The 26,342-nt window shown below is 43.6% G+C and overlaps 1 protein-coding gene across 1 annotated transcript in view; it reads right to left on the reverse strand.

Annotated features, from left to right (window-relative positions):
• Positions 1–7,245: 7,245 nt before the first annotated feature.
• The window catches only part of pde8b (phosphodiesterase 8B), a 288,620-nt gene continuing 269,523 nt past the window's right edge, over positions 7,246–26,342 (reverse strand). Inside the window, exons 19-24 of the mRNA XM_068028806.1 lie at positions 24,389–24,587; positions 16,451–16,668; positions 15,617–15,755; positions 10,208–10,375; positions 9,110–9,239; positions 7,246–7,355 (exon numbers count right to left, since the gene is read on the reverse strand). Of these exons, the coding sequence (XP_067884907.1) occupies positions 7,246–7,355; positions 9,110–9,239; positions 10,208–10,375; positions 15,617–15,755; positions 16,451–16,668; positions 24,389–24,587 (964 nt within the window). The remainder of the gene's footprint in view (positions 7,356–9,109; positions 9,240–10,207; positions 10,376–15,616; positions 15,756–16,450; positions 16,669–24,388; positions 24,588–26,342) is intronic.

Here is a 26,342-nt window from a genome sequence, read left to right on the forward strand (position 1 = left end):
TGCCATCTCCTTATTATCCATTATTAATTCCCCAGCCTCACTTTCTATCGGACCAACATTCGCTTTGTTAACTTTTCTTTTTTAATTATCTATAGAAACTCTTATCTGTCTTTTATATTTCTAGCTAGCTTTGTATGAACCCATCATGACTGCTGCTAACAACAAATTCACCTGCATGATTCTATTCCTGTGATCCAACATCACTTGTACAAAGATGGAATCAAAGCCTTTCCCATTCATATATGCCATGGGTTATTCCTAGGGCCCTTGAGGTCTATATATGTATCATTGAAGAGGCACTATACTTGTGATAGGCCTGCCAACCACCAAAAGTTTTGCACCATTCATGCTATTATCTTCTTACCATAAGGGAAAGTGAGAAAAGTGTTTTCCTGGCAAACGAGGCTTCTATGACCTGCATCTGCGGAGAAAAGTCTGATTAAATATCACCAGTGGTGGTTTAAAGTAGCGGGAAATGTCAGTGCTGTGGTGAGTTTCATAGTATTAGGCATGGTTGTTAGATCTTATCTGCACATCAGATTCCCGATGCACAAACTCCTCTTCTCCATCACTGACAGCCATTAGTAGCCCCTAGGCTGAACAGTATGGTCAGAGCTGAGGTTTGCAGCAGGTAGCAGCAAAGATGTTGTGGCTGGAAGTCTGTGCATCAAGAAATCAGCAGAAAAACGAGCGGAAGATCAATAAAGCAGAAACAGCACGAAGCAAGTTTTTTTTAAAAAAGCAGTAAAAATCATCTTTCAACAAAACGGTCACGTCAACTTCAGGAACGACCATTAGCAAGTAAACAGCATGGAAGCTAACAGGTAGATAAAGAGTTTACATTAAATCCAGGCCTATAATAAGGCTACACAAACTCAGAGCATATCCTTAAACAACTTTGCTGATCATGGAAGTGGAAAATACAAATAGGAGTAAGCCTTTCAGCCCCTTGAGCTGTTCCGTCATTGAACTGATCGTGGCTGATCTGTACTTCAACTCAATTTACTCAGCTCAGCCTTGATACATCCTTTGTGTGGAAAAACTGCTTCTTGATTAACTCCTCAATAGCCTAGCTCTAATTTTAAGATTATCCCGTCTTGTTTCAGATTCCATCACCAAAGAAGTATTTATTTTATTTGGAGATACAGCACTGAAACAGGCCCTTCGGCCCACTGTGTCTGTGCTGACCAACAACCACCCATTTTATACATTAACCCCATATTCCCTACCACATCCCCACCATTCTCCTACCTACACTAGGAGCATTTTACAAATCAGCCTGCAAGTCTTTGGCTGTGGGAGGAAACCGGAGTACCCGGTGGAAACCCACACGGTCAGAGGGAGAACTTGCAAACTCCGCACAGGTAGTACCCAGAACTGAACCCAGGTCGCTGGAGCTGTGAGGCTGCAGTGCTGACCACTGCGTCACTATGCCGCCCAAAGTAGTTCTTTTCTTATCTATCCTCTTGAATCCTTTTATCATTTGAAATCAGATCACCTCTCACCAAAGGAATACAAATTTATGTAACCTGTCTTCATTATTTAACCTCTTCAAATACCAGTATCAAACTGGTGAATCTGTACTGAACTCCTTCCAAGGCCAATATAATCTTTCCTGATGTGTGGTGCCCAAAATAGAACACAGTACTCCGATGTGATTTGACCAAGGCTCTGCACAACTGAAGCATCACTTCCTCACTCTGGAATACCAACCCCCACACCATTGCTGCTGCTACTGGCCCACAAGGAATCTGCTTAAAAAAAATTCACTTACCTGAGCCCCCTGTGGATCCTGAGCTGCTGCCAGCTTTCATTGACGGGTTTGAGACTGTGAGGTCCGTAGTTAGGCTCATGGTTAAAATGGCATGCATATCTCGATGTTGTCATCAGGACATGACTTTGCCATTGAAATTAGGCCCCTGGCTCCTCTGAGATGGGTGTCCTTCCTATGTCTAGATTTATCCAAGTTAAAATGGTGAGGGTGGGAAAACAGTATGAACATAACATTCTCCCCACCAATGCCCACCCCCCCCAGCCCATCCCATCCCATCCCATTCCTGTCAAGTGGGCTGGATTAAACTCAACCCTCCAGTATTTTTAAACAATCGTCTTTTTTTCCAACATTACAACAGTGGCTACATTTCAATAAGTACATCATTGGCTTTAAAACACTTTAAGGCCGTCATTTCCGGCCCTGAAAAGTGCCCAGTCTACCTGAGATTACCCTAGAAGGGTAATGTATCCCAAAAATTTGAGCAACAGGTGAAGCTAGCTGTTTCATGCTGCTACTATGCAGTAGCAACACGTGTGGTGTTCGCCACTAACAGGATGCTGCCGTCAAGCCAAAAATGCATTCTGCCTCACACAAATGAGTAATACAAAAAACAAAAGAACAAAGAACAGTACAGCACAGGAACAGGCCATTCGGCCCTCCAAGCCTGCGCCGATCTTGTTGCCTGCCTAAACTAAAATCTTCTGCACCTCCGGGGTCCGTATCCCTCTATTCCCATCCTATTCATGTATTTGTCAAGATGCCTCTTAAACGTCTCTATGGTACCTGCTTCCATCACCTCCCCCGGCAACAAGTTCCAGGCACTCACCACCCTCTGTGTAAAGAACTTGCCTCGCACATCCCCTCTAAACTTTGCCCCTCTCACCTTAAACCTATGTCCCCCAGTAACTGACTCTTCCATATGAATTTCAATGCCAGCATGATGCTAGGTATATTGGCTGTACATCCTAAAGACTGGCGGATCGTATCAAACAACATGTCCCTACCGCTGTTTGCAACAGGCAAGGTACAGGCCATAACTAACCAGCCCGTGCCTGCAAAGCTCAAAACAATGTCCAACATTAGATGTGATTCTGCGATTGGACAATATTCGCTAAATAATCCTCAGTGTGCTAAGAATTACGCTGACAACCAATTTAAGATTGTCAGTCGGGCTCGCAGTGTGGCTCATCTGTGCGTCCTGGAAGTTACATATATTAATACACAGGGTCCTGTTCTTTGCAGACAGAAAGAACAGGTACACACATTGCATCTGTTTCAAATAAACAAAATAAGTGACAGCCATTTGCTGGTTCATTCCTCAGGGCAGTGCTTTGACCAGAGTCAAGCTGCCTGGTTTAAATTTCAAACAATGCGTGGCAGTTAAGTGGCAGTCACCATAAACTGGTGCATTCTCCATGGCAATGCCTCTACCAATCAGAGTCTACTTGCTAACCAATCAGAACTCTCTTGTCATACAGTATAAATTTGTTGCTTCCCCTTACATAGGTATTCTTTCAGATAGTCCTGATGAGTGAAAGACGAAAAGCTTTGACAAAATGTATCTATTTTCAGTAATACTCTTCATACAGTTTAGTCATTACTTGAACAATGGCCTTGATGTATCTAGTAATGAATTACCTTCATCCATCTCTACTGTTACCAACCTACAGGTTCTAACTAACTCAGAGGCGGAGGATGATCAGGCACAATTGGATGTTGAATTCTTGGCCAGCAAGGTAAGAATGGTAACTACCATGGATCCTCCACAAGGCCTTCTCGAAGTTACAATATACAAGCTGGTAGCAACATGGATATGAAACTGGCTGAGTGACAGGAAACAGAGAGTAGTGCTTAATGGATGTTTTCAGACTGAAGGAAGGTTTGTAGTGGAGTTCCCAGAGGGTCGGTGTTAGACCCTTGCACGTCCTCATATATATGAATGACTTAGATCTTAGTGTACAGGGCACAATTTCAAAATTTGCAGTTGATACGAAACTTGGGAACATTGTGAACTGTGAGGAGGATAGTGTAGAACCTCAAAAGGATATAGGCAGGTTGGTGAAATGAATGGATAAGTGGCAGATGAAATATAATTCAGAGAAGTGTGAAGTGATTCATTTTGGTCGGAAGGACACAGTAAGTCAATATAAAATAAAGGGTGCAATTCTAAAGGGGGTGCAGGAGCAGAGGGCCCTGGTTGTATATGTGCATAAATCATTGAAGGTGGTAGGACAGGTGGAGAATGCAGTTAATAGAGCATACAGCATCCTAGGCTTCATCAACAGGGCGCAGAGTGCAATAGCAAGGAAGTCATGTTAAACTTGTATAGAACACTGGCTCGGCCTCAATTGGAGTGTTGTGTCCAGTTCTGGGTACCACATTTTAGGAAAGATGTTAAGGCATTAGAGAGCTTGCAGAAAAGATTCACAAGAATAGTTCCAGAGATGAGAAACTTCAGTTTCGTGGATAGATTGGAGAAGTTGGGACTGTTTTCCTCAGAGAAGGCTGAGAGAAGATTTGATAGAGGCATTCAAAATCATGAGGGGTCTGGGACAGAGTAGATAGGGAATAACTGTTCACATTGGTGGAAGTATTGAGAACAAGAGGACACAGATTTAAAGTAACTGGCAAAAGAAGCAAAGGCGACATGAGGAAAAAACCTTTTCATGCAGCAAGTGGTTAGGATCTGCAATGCACTACCTGAGAGTGTGGTGGAGGCAGATTCAATCAAGGCATTCAAGAGGGAATTGGATTGTTATCTGAAAAGGAAGAATGTGCAGAGCTACGAGAAAAAGGCAGGGGCGTGGCGCTAGATAAATTGCTCTTTTGGAGAGCCAGTGCAGACACGATGGGCCGAATGGCCTCCTTCTGTGCTGTAACAATTCTGTGATTCCGAGTCCATGTCAGTAGATATGTCAGCCACCACCATCCCAGAGTTCTCTAGGAAGAATATTCACCTGCTAGATTAGGAATTGCCATTAAACCCACACAGATGTGCTATTTGAAAACCAGGCACATACACTCTGCCATGTTACCTTATGTAATTATGTAATTAGACCGGTAACAGTTGGAAGAACAGGCTTCTATTGTCAACCTGCTCAACCATACCCATGGGAAATCAGCAACTTTGCTTCATGTTGCTCCAGGAAGTTGCCATTAGAGCTTTCTCAAGTGCCCTGAAGGCCTTTTTGCAGGTCTCTACAGCTGAGATGGCTGCTGAGCTGGAGTACCTCCCTATGGAGGATGATTCAAGTGATGGGTCCACCCAAATCTCACCACCAATGCTTTGCAAAGCTGTGCATGGAGAAAGGCAATGTAATTTTAGCACACAGTTCACACTAAGGTACATTGATAAAACAGTATTGTTTTTAATTAGGTTTATTGTTGCACATATTGTCCCAGTAGTGAAAAGAATTACTGAGGCATTGTCTATAAACAATTGTATATTTTGTTACAATTTTTTATCTACATACATACATTAGGCTTCACATTAGAGGGTGATACCTGATTTACCTGTAATTTTGTTTTTGGTCCTTCATTTGTTTACTTTTCTCATTGTTATGTCAGTCTCACTTTGTTTGCAGATGTGACTTTACAGCCACCCCCACTAGGTGCAACTGTAACAGATTCAAAATGTTCAGCCCCATTCCACACGGGTCTTTTTATCACATGCACTTTTATCCCATTGGTCCTGCTAATATATTCACACAGAATGCTGCTGACTCCTACCAGTTGCAACTGAATGATTACTTTTGTATGCATGTATTGCATTTCCATCCACTTCTGACGTGAAAGAAAGGAAAAATGAGTAACGTACTTTGTGAATAGTATTGAAATAGCTTTGAATGAAGTTGAAAGAGGAGTTTCAGCACATGCAGAGTAGCAGTCAACAAAGCAACTGAATGCTGAACTATATAGCAAAAAACAGCAGAGTACAAGTCTAAGAACTTCATGATCAAACTGCATAGGGCTCTGGCTAGGCTCCATCTCGAGTACTATTTCCCATTCTAGTCACCAACACCCAACAGAGTCATTCAAGCATTAGAGGCAGTGCAGAGAAGAGCCACGTGGTTACTCCCTAGTGTCAGAGACTAGGGTTACGAAGAAAGATTGGAGAAGAGTTTTCAGCCTTGAAAGCAGACGTCTAAGAAGTGATTTTACACAATTATGATATTTAATTGTATGGAAAATTGAAATCTGTAAAATTATTTTAAAATAAATTGCATGAATGTGACAAGGGGCCACAAGTTCAAACTAGCAAAAGGGAAATTTAGTACTAATATCTGGAAGTTCTTTGTCACACAAAGAGTGATCAATACATGGAACAGACCCTTGATAGAATAGTGGAGGCAAAATCCCAGGAATCATTTAAGAAACAATTGGATACTGCAAGAGGGGAACTTTAGGATGCATCGGGATGAATGAGTTACGATGGGTAAATAGCCTACCTTATTCTAAACTATCATGACTTTATTCAGAACAATATAGGGCAGTTACGTAGGGGTTGTTACATACATTGCACTGGAAATTAATATATGTGAAACTCATAAGTATTAGTGTATATTTCCACATACCCATCATAGCTCATTCATCCCGATGCATCCTAAAGTTCCCCTCTTGCAGTATCCAATTGTTTCTTAAATGATTCCTGGGATTTTGCCTCCACTATTCTATCAAGGGTCTGTTCCAACATGGAATGCAGAAATATTTTCTTTGGTACATTTTGGAAAATAAATTGATCTCAATAGTATGGACTTCAGGCTTTTGGCAGAGATTAAGGCCTTGACAAAATATAGTTTAAAATATCAATTCAGAATATACAGTGCAATATAAATTAATGGATCTCTCCCACACAATAATTTGTTGAGCTGATTTTATTTGACTAGGAGAAAAGATTTATTTCCATGTTAAATATTTATAGAATATGTAAACCTACTACTGCCCAAAGCTGCCTTAATGCCCCAACTATCAGTTATTTAAAACAATGGTAAATTGGTGAAAAACTAGCAACAGTCAGAATATTGCCCCTAGTTCTTCCATGCACCTAGAAGTTTGAGAAAATAACTCAGTAGGAAATGAAAGGCTTACTTACAGATAAACTTATGGCTTTAGGGTAACAAGTTCAGAAACAGTCTTTTCATTATGCCTTCTCTCAACAAAGGTGTACCAGTTCTTTTCCTTACCATGTGATATATTTTCAGAATGGTACTAAAATGTACTTGAACATGACAAAGCCAGTGTTGAAACTCAGAGGTTCTGTGCTATTCTGTTTGTAACTGGGACACCACCATGACAATTCAATACAGTTTCCTGCATACTCTGCATCAAAGCTTCCTGCATTGTGTAGAATTTATATTACACTACAATTTTACAGTCACTAGAACTAAAATAGAATCTCCTAATGGCTTTGCTTGAGTCACGAGTTAAAGTGAGGTTGGCAAACAAAATATGTTGTCCTTTCACCTTTACTTTTAAAGGTCAGGTGGAAGTCGTAGACCTTTATACTTGCATTCGTCTAGGGTTTTCCAGTACTTGTAGTTCTCAGCTAAGTGGTGTATTAAATTGGGGAGGTTTGCAAATGCTGAAAGGAAGACAGTTGAAATTACATGAAAATGATTATTAACTTATAATACACTATAATTACCCATGACTAGCCTTTCTAATAAAATAAAGAAATATATTAACTGAAGACAAGCTGACATTTATAAATAAACAGTTATGCTTTACTACTCTGGGGTACCACGTGTCTAAAATAATTTGCACGGTTTTATGAGATTGGGTTTTTCAGTTAGAATTTATACATCACGTATAGTTTCTAAAATGCTCATATGAGGGCAGAAACCTGCCAATAGGAAGTATTCTCAATCCCATTCACCATCCCTGGCAAGAGTGCAGGTGTCATGCAGGCCCCCACCTGCCAAGAATGAGGCATATTAATTTCACCATATGGACATTAAATTTCAAATTGTTGCTGGGAAGTGGACAAGGGTTGCCAGGCCTCTGCCTGGAAATACATTTTTGCATGTTAACAGACAATGTTAGAACAAAGGAGCTATCCCCTGCTCCAGTACAATCCACAAACAGGCCTGGTCAAACCAGTTAGTCACATGACTAACCTGCTTGGCAGTCTGTTTTTTTTTTCTGCATTGTAGAGTTTGAACTGAAAGTTTGAGCCTGCAGAGAGCTTTTTGCTCCTGGATTGAAAAGACCTGGCTGACTTGCCACAGCCCCTCCTATCAGCTCCCATCTCTTTCTCACGGAACTCCAAAAAATGACTGAATACACATGAACCCCAAGAGAGAAAAGTCTCCTACAGTGAACAAGGTTTAAGAAGAATACTGGGCCCCAATGAAAAGCAAGATCTAACTGCAAAAGGATTCTATAGTGAGCTCGAAGAACCATAACAGCTCTTCAGATATTGCCTCAAACCTTTCCACTTTAATTTTTCTTCTGCTCTTTTCTGTCTCTATTTGCATGTGTGTATCATGTATGCATGCTAGCGTGGACACGGCATGTATTCATAGGTGTCAACCAAATTAGAGTTTAAGTTTAATAAAATTTCACCTCCTTAAAACCTAAGAAAGCCTGTTTGTGCTGGTTTCTTCACCTTTTAATTGGAAAGCAGTGAACAAGGATTCACCAAGGGGGAGCTAAAAACAGTATGTTTAAAATTAAACCCTGTTACAGTAAGACCAGGTGAAGGCTGAAAGGGAACCCTAGACCTCTTTCTCACCTGGTCGTAACAGTAGGCAAGTGTTCTGCTCCCAAACCTCTGTCTATAACATTCTGCAACGAGCTGTGAAGGAAAGTGCAAGAACTGCTTGTGCTAATTTTTCTCTCCTTCCTAGCATGTGGCTATGTGCTACTGCAAGTTTGTAACTGAATGCTTTAATGTGGGTAAAAATGGACAAAATCACCATGAGTCATTACTCTAATGTGACCCTGAAGAAACATTTTAAAGTTATGCAGGAGAATAGTAATTGCTTCCAGATGCATAATGATGAACAATACATTAAGGTAAATTATGGTCCCGAATTTCCTTCGACCTTCTGCTGCTGTGCTGCCATAACTTCATCGGAAGTGCAGCAAGAACCCCATTTACATGTGTGAACGGGTTCCCAGCCCACCTCTGACCAGGTTACAGTGGCAGAAATTCCCAGGAATTTCAGGACTCTCCCTCTGAGCTGGGTTGAATACATTCATTGAGGAGTACATTATTAACCCCAGAGCAGTATGGAGGTCACAACATTGTGACTCTGCATTTATTGACATATTAAAAAACTTAAAACAAGTGCAGTTCTAAAAGATAAAATAAATCAAAAATGAAATTCTTACCATCCCAAGCATCAAACATGTCAGTTATAAAATAATCGATAAACGATATTTGAGATTTTGGAATGCTACACGTATTCCGATCAAAGACTGGCATCACAACTGGCAGACCTTGACGTTTCTCCTCATCTGTCTGTTGATAAAGAAAGTACTTCTTACATTAATAGTAACTTACATAAATTAAGATGAAAATATGCCAAGGCACAGGGTGTGAAGCCTGTAGTTTTGTTTAGTGCAGGCTGATGGCCAGTGTGAGGACCATACGTTCAAACATGGTAATTAAAACAATTTGAGGAATTTTTTTACTTTATGGTGCCAAAAGGAGAAGGGAGCCTCACTCGCCCAGAGAACATTTGAAAATTGGATGACGTTGGAATAGCCGATATGCACTCCCGGTGGGCAAGGCTCCCTACTGGAAGTGTAAATTGGAAAATTACACCTAATCTCTTTTTTTTTATTAAACCAGACACACAGATAGTTCCACATAATACAGATTAAGTGCCTTTGTTTGGATTTTTAATTGTTTCCCCCTTCCTCTCCAATTTGTCTCCCTTGCTGGAGTACAGTTTCATGGGCTCTGGTTGCTTTCTGGTACTTTGCCCGAATGACTATTATTCAGGTAATTTGACAGTGAGTGTTAGCTGGCTAAATCCAATTCCCCCCTCACCTGAGATCTAAATCATGCACACTTGCTGCAAGATAGCCATCAGGATTGGGGACCCTGGCTGATGCTTTCCCCCCCCCCCCCCCCGACAAGCACTGAGGCCAGCAGCGCTGTTCCAGCCACTTCCCTGGGTGAGATAGGCTAAGTCAGCACAGACGGATTGAACCTGGGCTTGTTCTGTATAGCTAAATTTCAACGTTTTATTTCCCTGACATGAACTTGGAAACATTCAAAAAATTAATGCTGAAAGTTACAATCATTTCAGCTGTGAAAAACATTTTTCCAACAAGGAGAAACTAAAAATCTTGAAGTATAGTGGAAAGCTTATAATGTGAAGAAAATCCTTTGTATTAGTTTAAAACATTGATCTCAGCTGAGCTAGGTTTAAGCATGCTGCCCTTACAGCTTTAAACAATGCTGAAATATTGCAATGTTACCTGAGCAAAATATTCTTCTGAAATTCTCCCCGCCCATTCGATGCACAGCTTTACTGACCGGCAAGGGTTAGCGACATCTGCACATTTAATCAACATGCGTTTAATGAGCATTCTGTCTTCAATTGAGTTCTTTATACTGGACAGACATTCACCATCACTGCTCTCACTCTGGAACACAAGGGGAAATCAATGATTTATACATAATTATCAACCATTTAAATCTGTTGCAGCAATTTAGATTGCAAAGTTAAATCAACTAATCCACATTATAGAACACTACCTTGTGTTTTTTTTTATTGCTCTGTAAACTTATTGGCTCTGAATTTTCTGTGGGGGATGCCCCGATCTCCAGCCATATCATCAGCCAGAGTTTGACAGAACCTCTGGAGAATAGACATCACTGGCCATTTTCACCAATTCTCAGGTGGTTCTGCTGATCTCCTGCCAAATTTACACCAGAAGAACAGGAGAACCCCAGTGATAATTCAATCTTAAAAATTATTTACCCAACAATCAAGTCTTTCTAAAAATGAAACTGTATTTCTGATGACTTCTGTGTTCAAGAGGAAGAATGTGAGTAATTGAGAATGGAACATTTCTACTTTGGTACCAGTGTTAACAATTAGCACTGCCAGCTCATGTGGAAATGGATCAAGTCTAGTGTGAAGTTTGCTTTGCACTGCATCAACATTGTATTTTAGTTGCAAATTCAGTAGATCACCCCCGCAGCACCTGTGTGACATTTCCATTACCCTCACCAGGATCAACTGTGAAATTCTAAACTTAGTGCCAAATTAAAGCCATTCTTGGTGTCCAACCAAAATCTGTTGCACTCAACCTGTCCAACATTAAGTCCTGCTTACCCAGCACTCCTCTCCTCATTGACCTATATTACCCATCACCCATTGCATTTAATTTAAAGCCTTCATCCATGGCTGAATGTTGTTATTGTGGTGGGTTTCCTGCCGACAGGCCCGAAAGGAGGGAGGAGGAAGAGGGTGGTGGGCCCAAAGGTGTGTGTGTGGGGGTGGAATCCCACTTCGGCATCTGTGGGACCCAGGGCTGCACCTTGTCAGCGGCTGCCCCTGGAGTTGCCAGCCAATCGGAGGGCCAGCAGCTTAGCAGCGCCATCAGGAGTGGTGGCCGCTATTGGGATTGCACCTGGAAGAAGAAGACACCTTTGATGGACAGCACCCTCGCAACCAGGTAAGTGGGGTCTGGGAACGCCGGGGCCAGTCAGATAGGCCCTGCAAGGAGTTGAGTGGGGTGGGGGTGGTGGGGCAGGGAGTTGGTCAGAACAGGAGGCACAATTACTGCAAGGGTAACCATTGCCACTGGGGGTGGGGGTCCTCTTTGTGGGCCAAAGAGTGTGTGCCCGAACAGGAGGGCACCCCACCGAGCCCGCTGGGAGGCTGCCAGGGTTTATCTGAGGAAACCCCTGTCACTGGCAAAATGCCAATGGCAGTGGGAAGAGTCCCTTAATTGCCCACTTATGTGACTCAATTGGCCTCTGGCCAGGAGGACCATTGCTATCTTCCCTGCTGCTAGAAAGATGACATGGCGGCAGGAAAACGATGGGCACTCCACACACCCCCCCCCCCCCCCCCCCCCCCCCCCCGCCTTCCTTCATCATTTTACTGGACCCCTGCCTCCCAGCCCATCCCAGAAGGTAAAATTCAGCCCATGTCTTTAAACATGGCCTTAGCTAACTATAGTTCTGAACTTTTCTCTAGCCTATAACCTCTCACCAAACCATCTTTGCAAGAGAATGGCAGATAATGCTAGTAAAGGGTATGAGAGTGCATGCCTTGCCTCCCTTTGCCCAATGAACAGCGGACCTGAGTCCAACACTCTGGAATTCCCTTCCTAAACCTCTCTGCCTCTCCATGTAACTTCTTTAAAAAAAAACTTTTTTAAAAATCCACCTTTTTGATAAGGGTGTTGTTCTGGACTTATAAGCCCGTGTTATTCAAGGATAAAAGACAGGTTGCAAAAGGTTTCTGGGAAAATGTGCACAATGTACTGTGGGCAAAACTGTAGGAACACTTATCTAAGCTGTGGGCCAACCAATGAGAAAGAAGCAGTACTAAAACTTCCAAATCAACTTTAACCTTCTGTAGGGAGCCTGTTGAGCATGTGCATTGGCAAGGGGAAGGCAAAGCTAGCTGATTACTTGCCAAATTGCTAAAGGTTTGGGCATCACTGAGTGAGTAAAGCCACTTTATCTCTCATACCATTTACTAGCACTATCTGCAAATGTCCAGCACTACAAGCACTACTGCAAGAACTCAGGCAGAAGGGGCCCATAATTAAAGAGATTGAGAAGCAGCTGCTGCTCCAGATGTGGAGAAAGGTAGCTTAAAGCAGAGATAAGGTGAAATATGCATTGCTTTTTACACAAAGGGTGTTGAATAGTCAAATAGCCCACCAAGGAAGGCAGAGGATGAGATACATTAGTGGAGAGTGAAAGATAGCTTTTGGCAGATAGTGCTAGTAAAGGGTATGAGAGTTAAAGTGGTGTATGAAATCTGTGATCATTAGGACCAGCCCAATAGATCGAGATGGTCTTTTTTGGTTTTGTACAGTGCTCCTGTGTTTCAAAGTGTCAGCTGTGGCTCAGTTGGTAGCACTCTCATCTCTAAATCAGAAAGTTGTGGGCTCAAGCTCCACAGGACTTCAGCACAAAGATCAAGGCTAATACTCCAGTGTCATGTTGAGGGAGTGCTGCACTATGGGAGGTGCTGTCTTTTGGTTAAACTGAGGTCCCATCTGTGCTCTCAGTTAAAAGATCCCACGGTGCTATTTCGAAGTAGAGCAAGGGAATTCTCCCCGGTGTCCTGGTCAATATTTATCCCTCAATCAACATCACAAAAGCAGATTATCTGGTCATTGTCAAATTGGCTGCTGTGTTTCCCACATTATAACAGTGACTAAACTTTAAAAGTACTTTGGCTATAAAGCGCTTTGGGATGTTCTGTGATCATGAAAGGTGCTATATAAATGCATTAGTTTTCAAAAGGACGATGTATCAGGGAGGTAGGTTGATCTATTTAATGCATCATCGACAATCATGGATTAGAGCTTGTTTGAGTAGGGAGACAGGGAGGAATTTTCCTAAATTAGCCACAAACTTTTTTTTGTCTCTTTGCCCAACTCCACCCCACCTCTTCCCCTCCTTAGTTTAGTTTAGAGATACAGCACTGAAACAGGCCCTTCGGCCCACCGAGTCTGTGCCGACCATCAACCACCCATTTATACTAATCCTACACTAATTCCATATTCCTACCACATCCCCATCTGTCCCTATATTTCCCTACCACCTACCTATACTAGGGGCAATTTATAATGGCCAATTTACCTATTAACCTGCATGTCTTTGGCATGTGGGAGGAAACCGGAGCACCCGGAGGAAACCCACGCAGACACAGGGAGAACTTGCAAACTCCACACAGGCAGTACCCAGAATTGAACCCGGGTCGCTGGAGCTGAGGCTGCGGTGCTAACTACTGCGCCACTGTGCCGCCCTCCTCTGCTGATGCTTTTCATAGACTGGGGAAGGTGATACAACCAGTAGATTACTACATGATGAAACCAACAGAACAATTAAGGACTTCCCACTAATACTGATACCTGCTCACAACAATCTCTTTATGAGGGTGAACAGAACTCGAGGTACTCATGATGCTCAAGGCCAGCAAAGGAGTTTGCTCCCATTAACTCATAATTAGGCCAGCATTAAACAGATTCCTCTACATGTTGTATTTTAGATTCCCATTGCACTTGCATGCCAAATACATTTTTACAATAATAGAATAAAAATGGATTTCTGACAGGATTATATTATTTGTAAATTGTGGCATTTATAATGCAGAACATCTTGGATTTCTCTCTATAAAATTAAAGATATAGAAAATTAATTTTTCAGAATACTAGTAAGACACATTTATCTTATTGTACTGTATTGATAGTTGAATTTTATAAGGAATTAAGATTAGTGTTTGTTATTGTAACTTGATTACACAAAAATCATATGATGGTTAAAATGGATACCATCTACTAAATGTCTTTACAAAGCAGTCCACTTGATTGGCACTTTAACCACCAGGTTGAACATTCATTCTCTCCAGCACTGGCCTACCCTGGTTATAGTGTATATTATAGAGTCATAGAGTTATACAGCACAGAAACAGGCCCTTCGACCCATCGTGTCCATGCCAGCCATCAAGTACCTATCTATTCTAATCCCATTGTCCAGCACTTGGCCCGTAGCCTTGTATGCTATGGTGTTTCAAGTGCTCATCTAAATACTTCTTAAATCTTGTGAGGGTTCCTGCCTCTACCACCCTTTCAGGCAGTGTGTTCCAGATTCCAACCACCCTCTGGGTGAAAAAACTTTCCTCAAATCCACTCTAAACCTCCTGCCCCTTACCTTAAATCTATGCCCCCTGGTTATTGACCCCTCTGCTAAGGGAAAAACTTTCTTCCTATCTACCCTATCTATGCCCTTCATAATTTTGTATACCTCAATCAGGTCCCCCTCAGCCTTCTCTGCTCTAAGGAAAACAACCCTAGCCTATCCAGTCTCTCTTCATAGCTGAAATGCTCCAGCCCAGGCAACATCCTGGTGAATCTCCTCTGCACCCTCAGTGCAATCACATTGTTCCTATAGTGTGGTGACCAGAACTGTACACAGTACTCCAGCTGTGGCCTAACTAGCGTTTTATACAACTATCTACAGGATGCACTGCAACAACTCTCAAATCCACAAACTCCATCACCTAGAAAAACAAGGGAAGCAGGTGCATGGGAACACCATCACCTCCAAGATCCCCCCTCCCCAGGTCACACACTTGCCTGATTTGGATAATTAACGTTGCTCCTGGGTCAAAATCCTCAAACTCCTTACCCAAAAGCACTGTAGGATTGTCTTTGCTACACAGATCAATAAGTAGGCCAACCAGCATCTTCTCAAGGGAAACTAGGGATGTGTAAAAACTGTGGGTTTTACCAGTGTCACCCATATCCCAAGAATAAAAAGTGTATTTTTTTTGTTAATATACGTCTAAGATACTGGTATCAGAATCAAGGATGCATAGAATGATGGGAACCTGGGTATATTTATAAAGCTACTCTAATCAAAAGGCTCAGCTAATCTCATCAACTATGAGCAGGAAGCTTGTGCAGTTTATAATCAAAATGCCAATGAGCCTTGAGATTAAACTACTGCCTTGAAGTCAATTAAGGGTTGCACTTGTACTATTACAATATAGATAAATTTAATGGAGTGGATTTTTTTTTGGGTCTATTGTGCCAATTACAGCTGCTAGTCTTGATTCTAACTGCCAGTGCATTCCGTGTCACTGATACATGATGATGGTCACACTGAGGAAGCTGAGGCTTAGACCTTACATTTGAGCTGGTTTCCTCAATTGAAGTCATAGGTTTGTTGATGCTGTTCACAAATTTGTTCACATGTTCAAAATGCTTTGTCATCTCTGTCGCCAAAACCATGTCAATGATTGCCTGTCGCAATGTTCGAAACTGATTCCTGCAAAAAATTGGATGCATGATCACAAACTGACGTTTTGTTGTTGGTTCAGCACCCACTCAATCTTGTGGCAAAGTCTTGCTGCTGTTTGATTTACAAAAATGTTTCTTAATTTTGGTAATATCTAGTAACAGTGTATCTGATATATATTTATATTCAATTAATTACTGTCCCTTTTTAATATCTAATCATGATGCTCCAGCCATCATGAGTGTAGAACAGGCTTGATGAAACAAAAAGTCTTTTCCCGCCCATCGTTTTCATATGTTCATATGTTTGTGCTTTCAGCTGTTTAGGCTCCAAGCTCTGGAATTAGCTCCCTAAATCTCTCTCTCCTCCTTGAAGAAACTCCTTAAAACCTACCTCTTTCAGGAAGCTTTTAGTCACTTGTCCTAATATCACCTTCTTTGGTTCGGTGTCAATTTTTGTATGATTACGCTCCTGTGAACTGCCTTAAGATATTTTACTGCATTAAAGGTGCTATATTTTCTAGATAAAAGTGGTTGATTTCTGATATGGGCCTTTGGCATTCCCCAGAGAGCAAAAGGAAAAAAAAAATGACGTCTTAAATTCCTACTTTTAACCAGTTGAGTTTAGAGATTGACTGTCACTATACTATTTAACTATACTACACGCACCGTCTTGGCACTGAGGACTTTCAGTGGCCTGAATATCTACTGATCATTGGATCTAACCTTTCAATGTTCCTGAAGATGTTGCACTTGTCGTCTCCAGCTGTAAGTTGGAAAGCCAGGGCTGCATGGTGACTTTCCAGGACGGCCGTGTCATTATACAGTATTGCTAGCTCGCTTCCTGCATTACACAGGAAGGAGTTGGTGCGACCTGGGTGGTCCACATCATGCACTGCAGCTGCAATGAGTGCTGCAACCTCATCCAACTCATCCAAACTCCCCTGAAAACATAGCAATAAATGAATGACTGTTCAAACCATGATTATAAGAAAATGTTAACTGGTGCCTGGTTTCATTGAAATACTAATAATTATGTAATAATGAGAAATTCGTGAGCTAATCATAATTGGTTTTATGCAAATGATAAAATAGCAACATTACCTTAAGAAATATAAGATATTTAATAATAGAAAACACATTATGAAAATAACTATAAAATATTTTTAGGTATTTCAAGATGTTGTCTTAATAATTTGAATTTCAGCAGGATCACATGTTAAAAATGTTGAGAGTATTTATCCTTCGTCAAAGGGTATGTTTTTCTTCTTGTCTCCCTATGATCTAGAAGGGGTACTTCTTCTATACTCTGTCTTTGCAGAGTTGTGTTTCTGAGGATCCAACAATGTACCTCACTTGCATTGATCTGTTCACTGGATTTAAAGTAATCTTGTGCTGCACCACATCTCTTTCAAATGGAAGGTTTTACCACCCAGACAGAGGTTTACAGATTAATACAAGTAATATATTTTTTACAATTAAATAGTAATACATAGTATAGTTATTGTAAAATGCCAAGTGTAAAATATCTTCAAAAATATAATGAGAATGCCTATACTAGCCAATTATCCTTTGGCTTCTAATTAAGTTTAAGTGTCTGTTAGATAAAGAATAAAGTTCTCATTACTGCACAGTGAGTTCATGTGCTATGTTGTTCTCTAATCCTTAAATCTTTGTTTACCCTAAAGAACAGCTTGTCTCCGAGAGCCCATATTAAATTCTAACACCTACTCACATATTGTTCCACCCTCCCTGCTTTTAATCCTTTACGTCTCAAAAACAGTACTTTGTTAACTTCTTGATGTAGAACTCCTTCCAGAATGTATCCAATTAGCACTAGAACACAGATCTCACAAATACAATGGAAAATGGATAAATAAAAAACACATCACACGTCTGTGTTGAACATATAGGCCGCGAAATTGTGTTCCATTGTGCTGCTGGGGCTGGTGCTACGAAGATTCAAACTCAAAAAATGGCATGTGCCACGCTTCCAGCCACTTCCAGTGTGGCCTGCATGGCACCCCAGGTTGGGAAGGGCACTAACGCGGGCATGCAATGCTATTGCGGGCGTGCCATGTGTGCGCTGAAAGCTCTCCATGTTGGCAGATTGTGATGTCAAACAGCTGTTTTGAAACTTGAACTGCACTGAATGCCTGTGCTAATCACTCTCAGCTGAACATGCCTTCAGCTACATAAGGAAACCCCAACCAGCATTATTTAAAGGGAAAGGCATCTAACTTGCAGCTGTGCTTTTGATTTACTTCTGCTGTTGGAAAGTTGGTGGAAGGATGTTGGTGTGTTTTTGGAGGTGGTGTGGTGTGTTACTGGATTTGTTAGGGAGTGTTGCTGCATCTGTACAGGGAGGCAGAGGATTTGGTGTCGTGTCCACACAAAGGCTGCAACAGGTGGTACAGGGGCTGTAGTTGCAGTGTCTCTGGGTTTGCTACATAACAGATAAATGGAGCAGAGGCTGCAGAGAGGGAAGCTCCGCACAGAGGGAGGAGGAGGAGGAGGGCTCTCCACAGATGGGTTTTCAGGGAGCACTTCTCCCTTCACCTCAGCCAGGAGCAATTCCTAAGGCATCTGAGGTACACCAAGGAGGTGGTCACAGAATTGGACCATCTCCTTCAACAGGACCTGCAGCCTCATATAAAGGAGAGGAGGGCACTGCCAGTGGCTGTCAAGGTCACCATTGCTTTAAAATTCCATGTGACTGGATCATTCCAGGCAGGAGCAGGCGACATAGCAAACATATCCCAGTTCACTGTACATTGCTATACCAGGGAGGTGATGGAGGCCCTGTATGTGAGAAGAGCTGAGATCATTGTTTTCTTTCTAAGCATAGAGAAGCAGGTTGAGTTGACATGTGGCTTTGCTGGGATAGTGGCATTCCCAATGCTGCAGGGAGCCACTGACTGCACACACATGGTTCTGTGGGCCTCCTATGTCAATGGGGAGAGGTATAGGAACCAGAAAGTGTTCCGCTCCATTAATGTGCAGTTGGTGTGCGATCATGCACAAACCATCAAGTCAGCAACTGCCCGCTGTCCTGGCAACAGCCACGATGCCTTCGACCTGAGGCAGTCTGCCATTCCCACTGTCTTCAGGCCACCAATAAGAACCAGAGAGTGGCTGCCTGGAGACACATGGATGATGACTCCATTCTGCCACCCGACATTGTGAGGAAAACAGGTCGACAATGAGAGCCATGCAGCCACCAGAAACATTGTGGAGTGGACCATCAACATTCTTAAGCAATGGTTTCACTGCCGAGATTGCTCAGGGGGAGTCCTACAATACTAAATTCCAAGTTCATGGTGATCTGCTGTGTCTTCCACAGCATGGCAATTATGAGGGTAGAGCCACTGTTACCAGGTAGGGGCAGGAGAAGGAGGAGGACAACAAGGAGGAAGAGGAGGAGGAGGCATCCCAGAACCCTTTTCTCCAGACGGGCTGTCCATGAGCACTTACACAGACTCCAGTTCACTTAGGAGATTATCCCTTCACCATGGCTTCACTATGGCACAGTGGCGCAGTGGTTAGCACCGCAGCCTCACAGCTCCAGCGACCCAGGTTCAATTCTGGGTACTGCCTGTGTGGAGTTTGCAAGTTCTCCCTGTGTCTGCGTGGGTTTCCTCCGGGTGCTCCGGTTTCCTCCCACATGCCAAAGACTTGCAGGTTGATAGGTAAATTGGCCATTATAAATTGCTCCTAGTATAGGTAGGTGGTAGGGAAATATAGGGACAGGTGGGGATGTGGTAGGAATATGGAATTAGTGTAGGATTAGTATAAATGGGTAGTTGATGGTCGGCACAGACCCGGTGGGCCGAAGGGCCTGTTTCAGTGCTGTATCTCTATAAAAAAAAATTCCCCACCTTCCCATCTGTCTAGGTCATCTCATCATAGCGTCCTTTTGGCCAACATTCTACAATAAAAACCACCAATAAAAACTTTGCTGTGACTACTTTGTCCAACAACACATCCAATTATACAAACAATGAACTATTCACCCTTGTGCATTCCCTGTCTTGCAGGTGCCTTTGCCTGTCCTTCTATGTGGTGCTACCTCAGTGGCTGTAGCGTGGCTGATGGAAGGCTGCTGACTTTCAGTGGGGGAGACTGCAGATGGCCTTGCAGGATGACTTTGAGCAGCTCTAGGCCTTGTGGCCCGACTTTGAACTGCACCACCTTGGCAAGGGCAGCAGCAGTCTGGGCTGTCTGGTTGAGAGGTAACACCAGGGGCACTGGTGGTGTGGCAGTAGTGGGAGCACGAATGCTCATCCTAAGAGAGGACAGCAGGATCATGCTCTGCAATGCCAGTGATACATCCCCCCACCACGCCCACCGCCACCCCCCCTCCCCCCCACAACCTGGGTGGTGCCTCAGCAATCCTAGTAATCTGTTGGAACACAGATTAATGAACTGCTGTGAGAGCCAGCAGGCCCCTTTGAGCACTGAGCTCTACAGCAGTCTGATCCTGCATGGCAGCAAGCATGGATTTGACCTCTGTCTGAGCTTTCACTGAGACGTTGTGTGGCTACTGCCTGTGCTGTAATGGAAGCTAAGACAGCAGCATCAGACCTGTGTCTGCAAGTGCTGTCATGGAGTTGGCCACCACTTTCATAGTGGAAAGGATGGGGTCCAAGCTCTGTGCAATGTCCTGTGCTACACTGGTGACGGATTCCTCCATGCTCCTTTGCAGTGACAAAAGGCTGTCTGGCAGACCTGCCAATGCACCAAGCATCTCAATGTGAATGCACATCCACATTTTTCTGTGCGCTGCCCCATTGAAGTCCTCATCTGAGTCTTCTGTAGCAGAACTCCTGTGTGACCTTGCTGTCCAGTGAGCTACCTTTTTCCCCTGGCTTGGCTGAAGCCCACATCTGCCCAGTGACTCACCTTGTGCAGATCCCAACTCTATACTACCGTCTAAAGTTCACACAATTCCAGTATCTGAGCTGGTGACTGTGAGCGTCAGATCGAATTATGGTGCCTGTTCATCAGAGGTGTGATGTTGCTGTTTCCCCTCCTCCTGAGGCTGCTGTGGCTGGGCAGGTGGCAATTGTTGGGTGCCTGAAAACAGAAAATCAACAGGGGAGGTTTGGGGGGTGAGGGAATGGGGCTGGAGTGTAAAGCAAGGGGTCCATGGTCACACCATCAGCAGCTTGCACTTCATACCAGATAGTAGGATGAGAGTGTGCTGGGAGTTGAGAACATAAGAACACAAGAAATATGAGCAGGCATAGACTATACTACCTGTCGAGCCTGCTCCGTCATTCAATATGATCATGACAGATCTTGGGCTTCAAGTCTTCTTTCCTGCCCACTCCCCATATTCCTTGATTCCCTGAGACCAAAAATCTATCTCAGCCTTAGAAGTATTCAATGATGGAGCATCCACAACCCTCTAGGGTAGAGAATTCCAAAGACTCACAACCCTTTCAGTGAAGAAATTTTGCCTCATCTCAGTTCCAAATGATCGGCCTCTTCTCCTGAGACTGTGCTGCCGTAATCTAGATTCCCCGACCAGCGGAAACAATCTTGCAGTGTCTACTCTCTCAAGTCCCTTCAGAATCTTGCATGTTTCAATGAGATCACCTTTTCTAAACTCCAGAGAATATAGGCCCAATTTACTCAGCCTCTCATCATACGAAAACCCTTTTATCCCATGGACCAATCTAGTGAACCTTCGCTGTACCGCCTCCAATGCAAGTATATCCTTTCTTAAATGGTTGGCATCTTTCCATCTACAAAAGATGATGGACATGCAGCAAACCATCCAATTAGGTGGGGTGTCTTCTCTACATGCACCTTTGCTAATGGCTGTGAAGGCCAATCCTTGAGAGGAACTGAACTCACATGAACTCCTAAGTGATGCTGTGAGTTGTTTTTGATGTTGGTGCCTGTTGCCAAGCTGCTGTAGCCACTGGTTGGCGTGGTACTGCACACCAGTCCACAGGATGTGTCATCATTTCCCCTCTTTTGCCAGCTAGTGACTCCTACGTGTGATAGTTTACATTTAGGGCCTTCATGTCATGCTTGCAAGCATCTTTAAACGGAGCTTTGGGCGCCCCACTGGTCGTCTGGCCCCAGCTCCCTCACCATACAGAGAATCCTTGGGTATGCAACCATCTTCCATCCTGCGAACATGTTCGATCCACTGAAGCCGCCTCTGTTTGATTGGTGCCAACAGACTTGGGAACTCTGCCTTTGAGAGGACTGCCACATTTTGTGATTTTGACCTTCCAGGATATAATGTGCCGCAGATGGAGAAGCTGGAAATTACTGAGCTTCTTTCCTGGTAGCTGTAAGTCACTCATGTTTCACAGTCATACCGAGCAGAACTGGTAGGGGACAGATGCACCAGGAGAACATTGAGGATAATGGTATTTTCCTGGCTACAATTGTACAGGGCATTGGTGAGACTACACTTGGAATATTGTGTGCAGTTTTGGACTCCGTATGGAACAAGATGTTGCATCTCCACCCCGATCACTCTAAATAACACCCCACTGGAAGTGGTTAGCAAATTCCACGGTGACAGACAATCTGTCCCTTGATGCAGAGCTCGATACATGCATAGGGAAAGCAGCTACCACCTTTGGCCTACTTGTGAAATGCACGTTGTTTAACACCAAGCTGACCCTTAGGACCAAGCTGATGGTTTACAAGGCCTGTGTTCTCAGCAAGGCTGGATGTCACAGGCTCTGTTACAGTGAGCCCCATGAGCACCATCTCTTCCATAGGGCTCAGGAAATGCAGGCGTACCTGTCCCTCACCAGTTCTGCACTGCTCACTACGATTGTGTGCAACCTTGTCCTGCAAAAGAGAGGGAAGAATGTCCCTGATTGTGTTGAGGTGGAGCAAGAGGTGGAGTATCTGAATATTGGGCCTGAATCCTGACTGCTATGGACTGGTGATGGGGGAATGATGGGGCTGTGGTGCATTGAGCAACATGAGAAGTTGTTGGTACGGTGGGTATGAGATGCCCTTTGAAGATGCATTCACTGACCTCGCCCACCTGCATGAGTTCACTGAACTTCTCGCGGCACTGCTGTCATGCCCTCGGGTGGCATTCCTTGAGGGCCTGCTGTCTCCAATGTGGAAACATGGCCTCTCCTCCATCACGACGGCCTCCAGCACCGCATCCATGAATCTGGGAGCCTTCTGACTTCCCTGGTACTCCATTTATTCAGCTTCTAATTGTAGACAATTGAAGCACTAGCAGTCAGCAGCAGCTTCCTTCCACTGAATGCAACTCCTCTATAAGAGGGGCAGGCTACCTATAAATGATGCAGGCTAGCTGAAACATGTGCTAGCCACGCAGGCTGCTAGGCCTACAATCAGGCAAATGAGGAGACAGCATCGCGTGTGCATGCAGCCCGCCTCACGGGATCAGGTGTGGGCAGGTCATGAATCGCAACCCCCTCACTCAAAATGGAAGGAAATGAACTTTTAGCTCACAAATCTTTACAACAGAAAATAAATTATCTGTGACCAAAAGAACAATGCTAACAAACTAAATGGTCTTTTGATCAAAGAGACTATTCTGATCTATATGTAAATGAAAAAAATAATTTACACTTTACCAAGGCACATGCCGTCAGCTTTCTCCCCAGGATACAGGGTGCTCCTGGGTCCTGTGACTCCTCCCATGCCCTCTCTGTGCAGCTAACTGAAGTTGTGTGATAGTGATTTCCGCACTTTAGGAAGGATGTGAAGGCATTAGAGACGGTGCACAAAAGATTCACGAGAATAGTTCCAGGGATGAGGAACTTCAGTTATGAAGGTAGATTGGAGAAGTTGGGACTGTTTTCCTTGGAGAAGAGAAGGCTGAGAGGAGATTTGATAGAGGTATTCAAAATCATGAGGGGTCTGGACAGAGTAGATAGGACCATGAAAGGATTGAGAAAGAGAGGGAACAGATTTAAAGTAATTGTTAAAAGAAGCAAAAGCAAAATGAGGAAAAACCTTTTCATGCAGCAAGTGGTTAAGGTCTGGAATGCACTGCAAGACAGTGTGGTGGAGGCAGGTTCAATTGAAGCATTCAAAAGACAATTAGACTGTTAGATGAAAAGGAAGAATGTCCAGGGTTACAGGGAGAAGGCAGGGGAATGGCACGAGGTGAATTGCTCATTCGGAGAGCCGGTGCAGACATGATGTGCCAAATGGCCTCCTTCTGCACTGTAACAATTCTGTGACTCTGAAGACAAGCTTATCTCCATCCTTCTCCCCATTCCCTCCACACCAAACATTCACCCATCTCACCGCAGCACATTAGGTCACAAATTGCAACTTTGGTGAGTTTTTTTTATTCGTTCATGGGATGTGGGCGTCACTGGCTAGACCAACATTTATTGCCCAGCCCTAATTGCCCTTGAGAAGGTGGTGGTGAGCTGCCTTTTTGAACCACAGCAGTCCTTAGTATAGTTAGCGTAGCCAAAGTCAAAATAATCAGTAATTACCATGTTAAATTATGCCATCCAAAAAAATATAAAATGCAGAAAGAGAGACGTTTAAATGTCTTGATCATGTATTGTAGAAATGAAATTGACCTTAGATGTTTTCTGTGGCTTCGTTGTTAGTAAAGGAATTGCAAACAATGTCCAACTTAAGCAAGTTTTATAGCAAGATTCCAGTGTACTTGATCAATAGGTTTACCTTGATTCGGTCCTTTCGCAGGAAATATGCTGTGGCGTGCAATACATCAGCTGCATGTGTTGAATTGTGGTATGAATTTGATGCATGATAATTGGTCTCTATGACCTGCAACCATGATCTCAGAGTCTTTTCTGAACAGTTTAAAAATTCACATACTCCAAACTGTGTTAAGATTTTTAAACCAAGATAGATCAATGGCCTAAAACAAAACAGAAAGGATTATTTACAAAGCAGGTTAGCAACTAACTCATTGGGCATCAAGTAAATCATTTAGTATTGATTGCTAGGTCTGCTCAACAGCTCAGCTGAATTTGATGTAAAAATGTATCAATTTACAAAAAACAACGGGCTGGATTTGACCAAACCCTCAATGTCATCATCTGTGGTGGGGGGGGGGGGGGCGGGGCCTGAAGATGGTTCCAGATGAGACCTGCCACAAACCTCAACGCTGGTAGGGCCCAGCCTGATCCTCCTGGCAGCGGCGAGGCTCCGTGGCGGCCCCCACGCCGCTGGGTGATGGGACCACAATTTAAATATGCAAATCAATAGAATTAATAAATTTGAATACATTTAACTGCATCTTGAGGGCCCGCCGCGATCTTTGGCACTTGCGCGCCTTCAGATCCGTCCAGGGAAACGTGGCGCAACACTGGTGGCGAGGGGGGAAGAGGTAAGATTTTCAGTGCGCAGTTGGGGGATGGGGTCAAATACACATAATGGGTGTAGGGGATGGTGGGAAGGGTTGATCCTTAAACTTTGTGCAGTTTGTGGGGTGGGAGGGGAAAGGTCAGATGTAAAAGGTAAGATGTTTTAGGGTGGAAGGGCAAATAGTTATTGTAATTTTTATTGGGGTGTGGGAAAGGGGCACAAGAAATGTATTTAATTTTGGGGGGATATTTCTTTTAAAAATTTAAATATGCCGGCAGAAATGGTGCCCTTTAAAAATGGCACCAGCACCCACACACAGGCAGCTGATGCCATTGCCGGGGACAGACAGCCCATCCCCTCCACAAGATTGGGTGGGGTGGGCTGCCCCGGCTATTTAAATGAGCTGCTGTGCTTGAGATTGTGATGGCTCTTTGGCGTGAGGCCCGCAAAGGCGGGCCGCCATTTTTTGAGCTCACTGTCAAGACTGCCTGTTGTCAAGCTGCTGTAGCAACTGGTCATTGTGGTAGTGCACACCAGTCCACAGGATATGTCACCATTTCCCTCTTCGCCAGCTAGTGACTCCCAGGTGTGATCGTCACCATTTACGGCCTTCATGTCACACTTGCAAGCATCCTTGAAGCGGAGTTTTGGGTGCCCCACTGGTCATCAGGCCCTGCTACCTCACCATACAGAAGGTCCTTGGGTATGCAGCCATCTTCCATCCTGCAGACGTGACCGATCCACCGAAGCCACCTCTGTTTGATTAGTGCCAACACACTTGGGAGCTCTGCCTTAGAGAGGACTGCCACATTTATGGAATTGGGAATTTACATTTACATTTCCAAGGCTATTTGCTTTAATTCAATGGTAACTGGCATTCAGTGATGTCAGCAGCCGTCAAAGGAAAAACCATTACCAAATAACGTGACAAAACACAGACCATAAATGAATTGGGTGGGGGGTGGGGGGATAACTGACTTCCCAAGGCTTTGAAAATGTCACAATGTAGGGCAGTTCATGAAGAATCCATACTTTCAGTATGTCAGTGCAGGAACAGTACAGGTTAAAGTGCAATGTGACATTCCTTCCACTCTGCCCAAATTGTTCGTGTACTACGTCTTAACTCAAAGCTCATGAGTGCACCCACTACATACCATCTGATCTTTCCATTTATCACACTAGCCATCTTTCTGGTTTCCCTAGATATCATTAAAGCTGTGCCAAATGCACTCCAGCCTTGTGGTGTATATTTATGTGCACGAGGACTGAAGGAAGACTAGTCAATTTCTCTTAGGACCTTTAACAA

The sequence above is a fragment of the Heterodontus francisci genome, chromosome 4, assembly GCF_036365525.1.
Source record: "Heterodontus francisci isolate sHetFra1 chromosome 4, sHetFra1.hap1, whole genome shotgun sequence".
Classification (NCBI taxonomy): Eukaryota; Metazoa; Chordata; class Chondrichthyes; order Heterodontiformes; family Heterodontidae; genus Heterodontus; species Heterodontus francisci.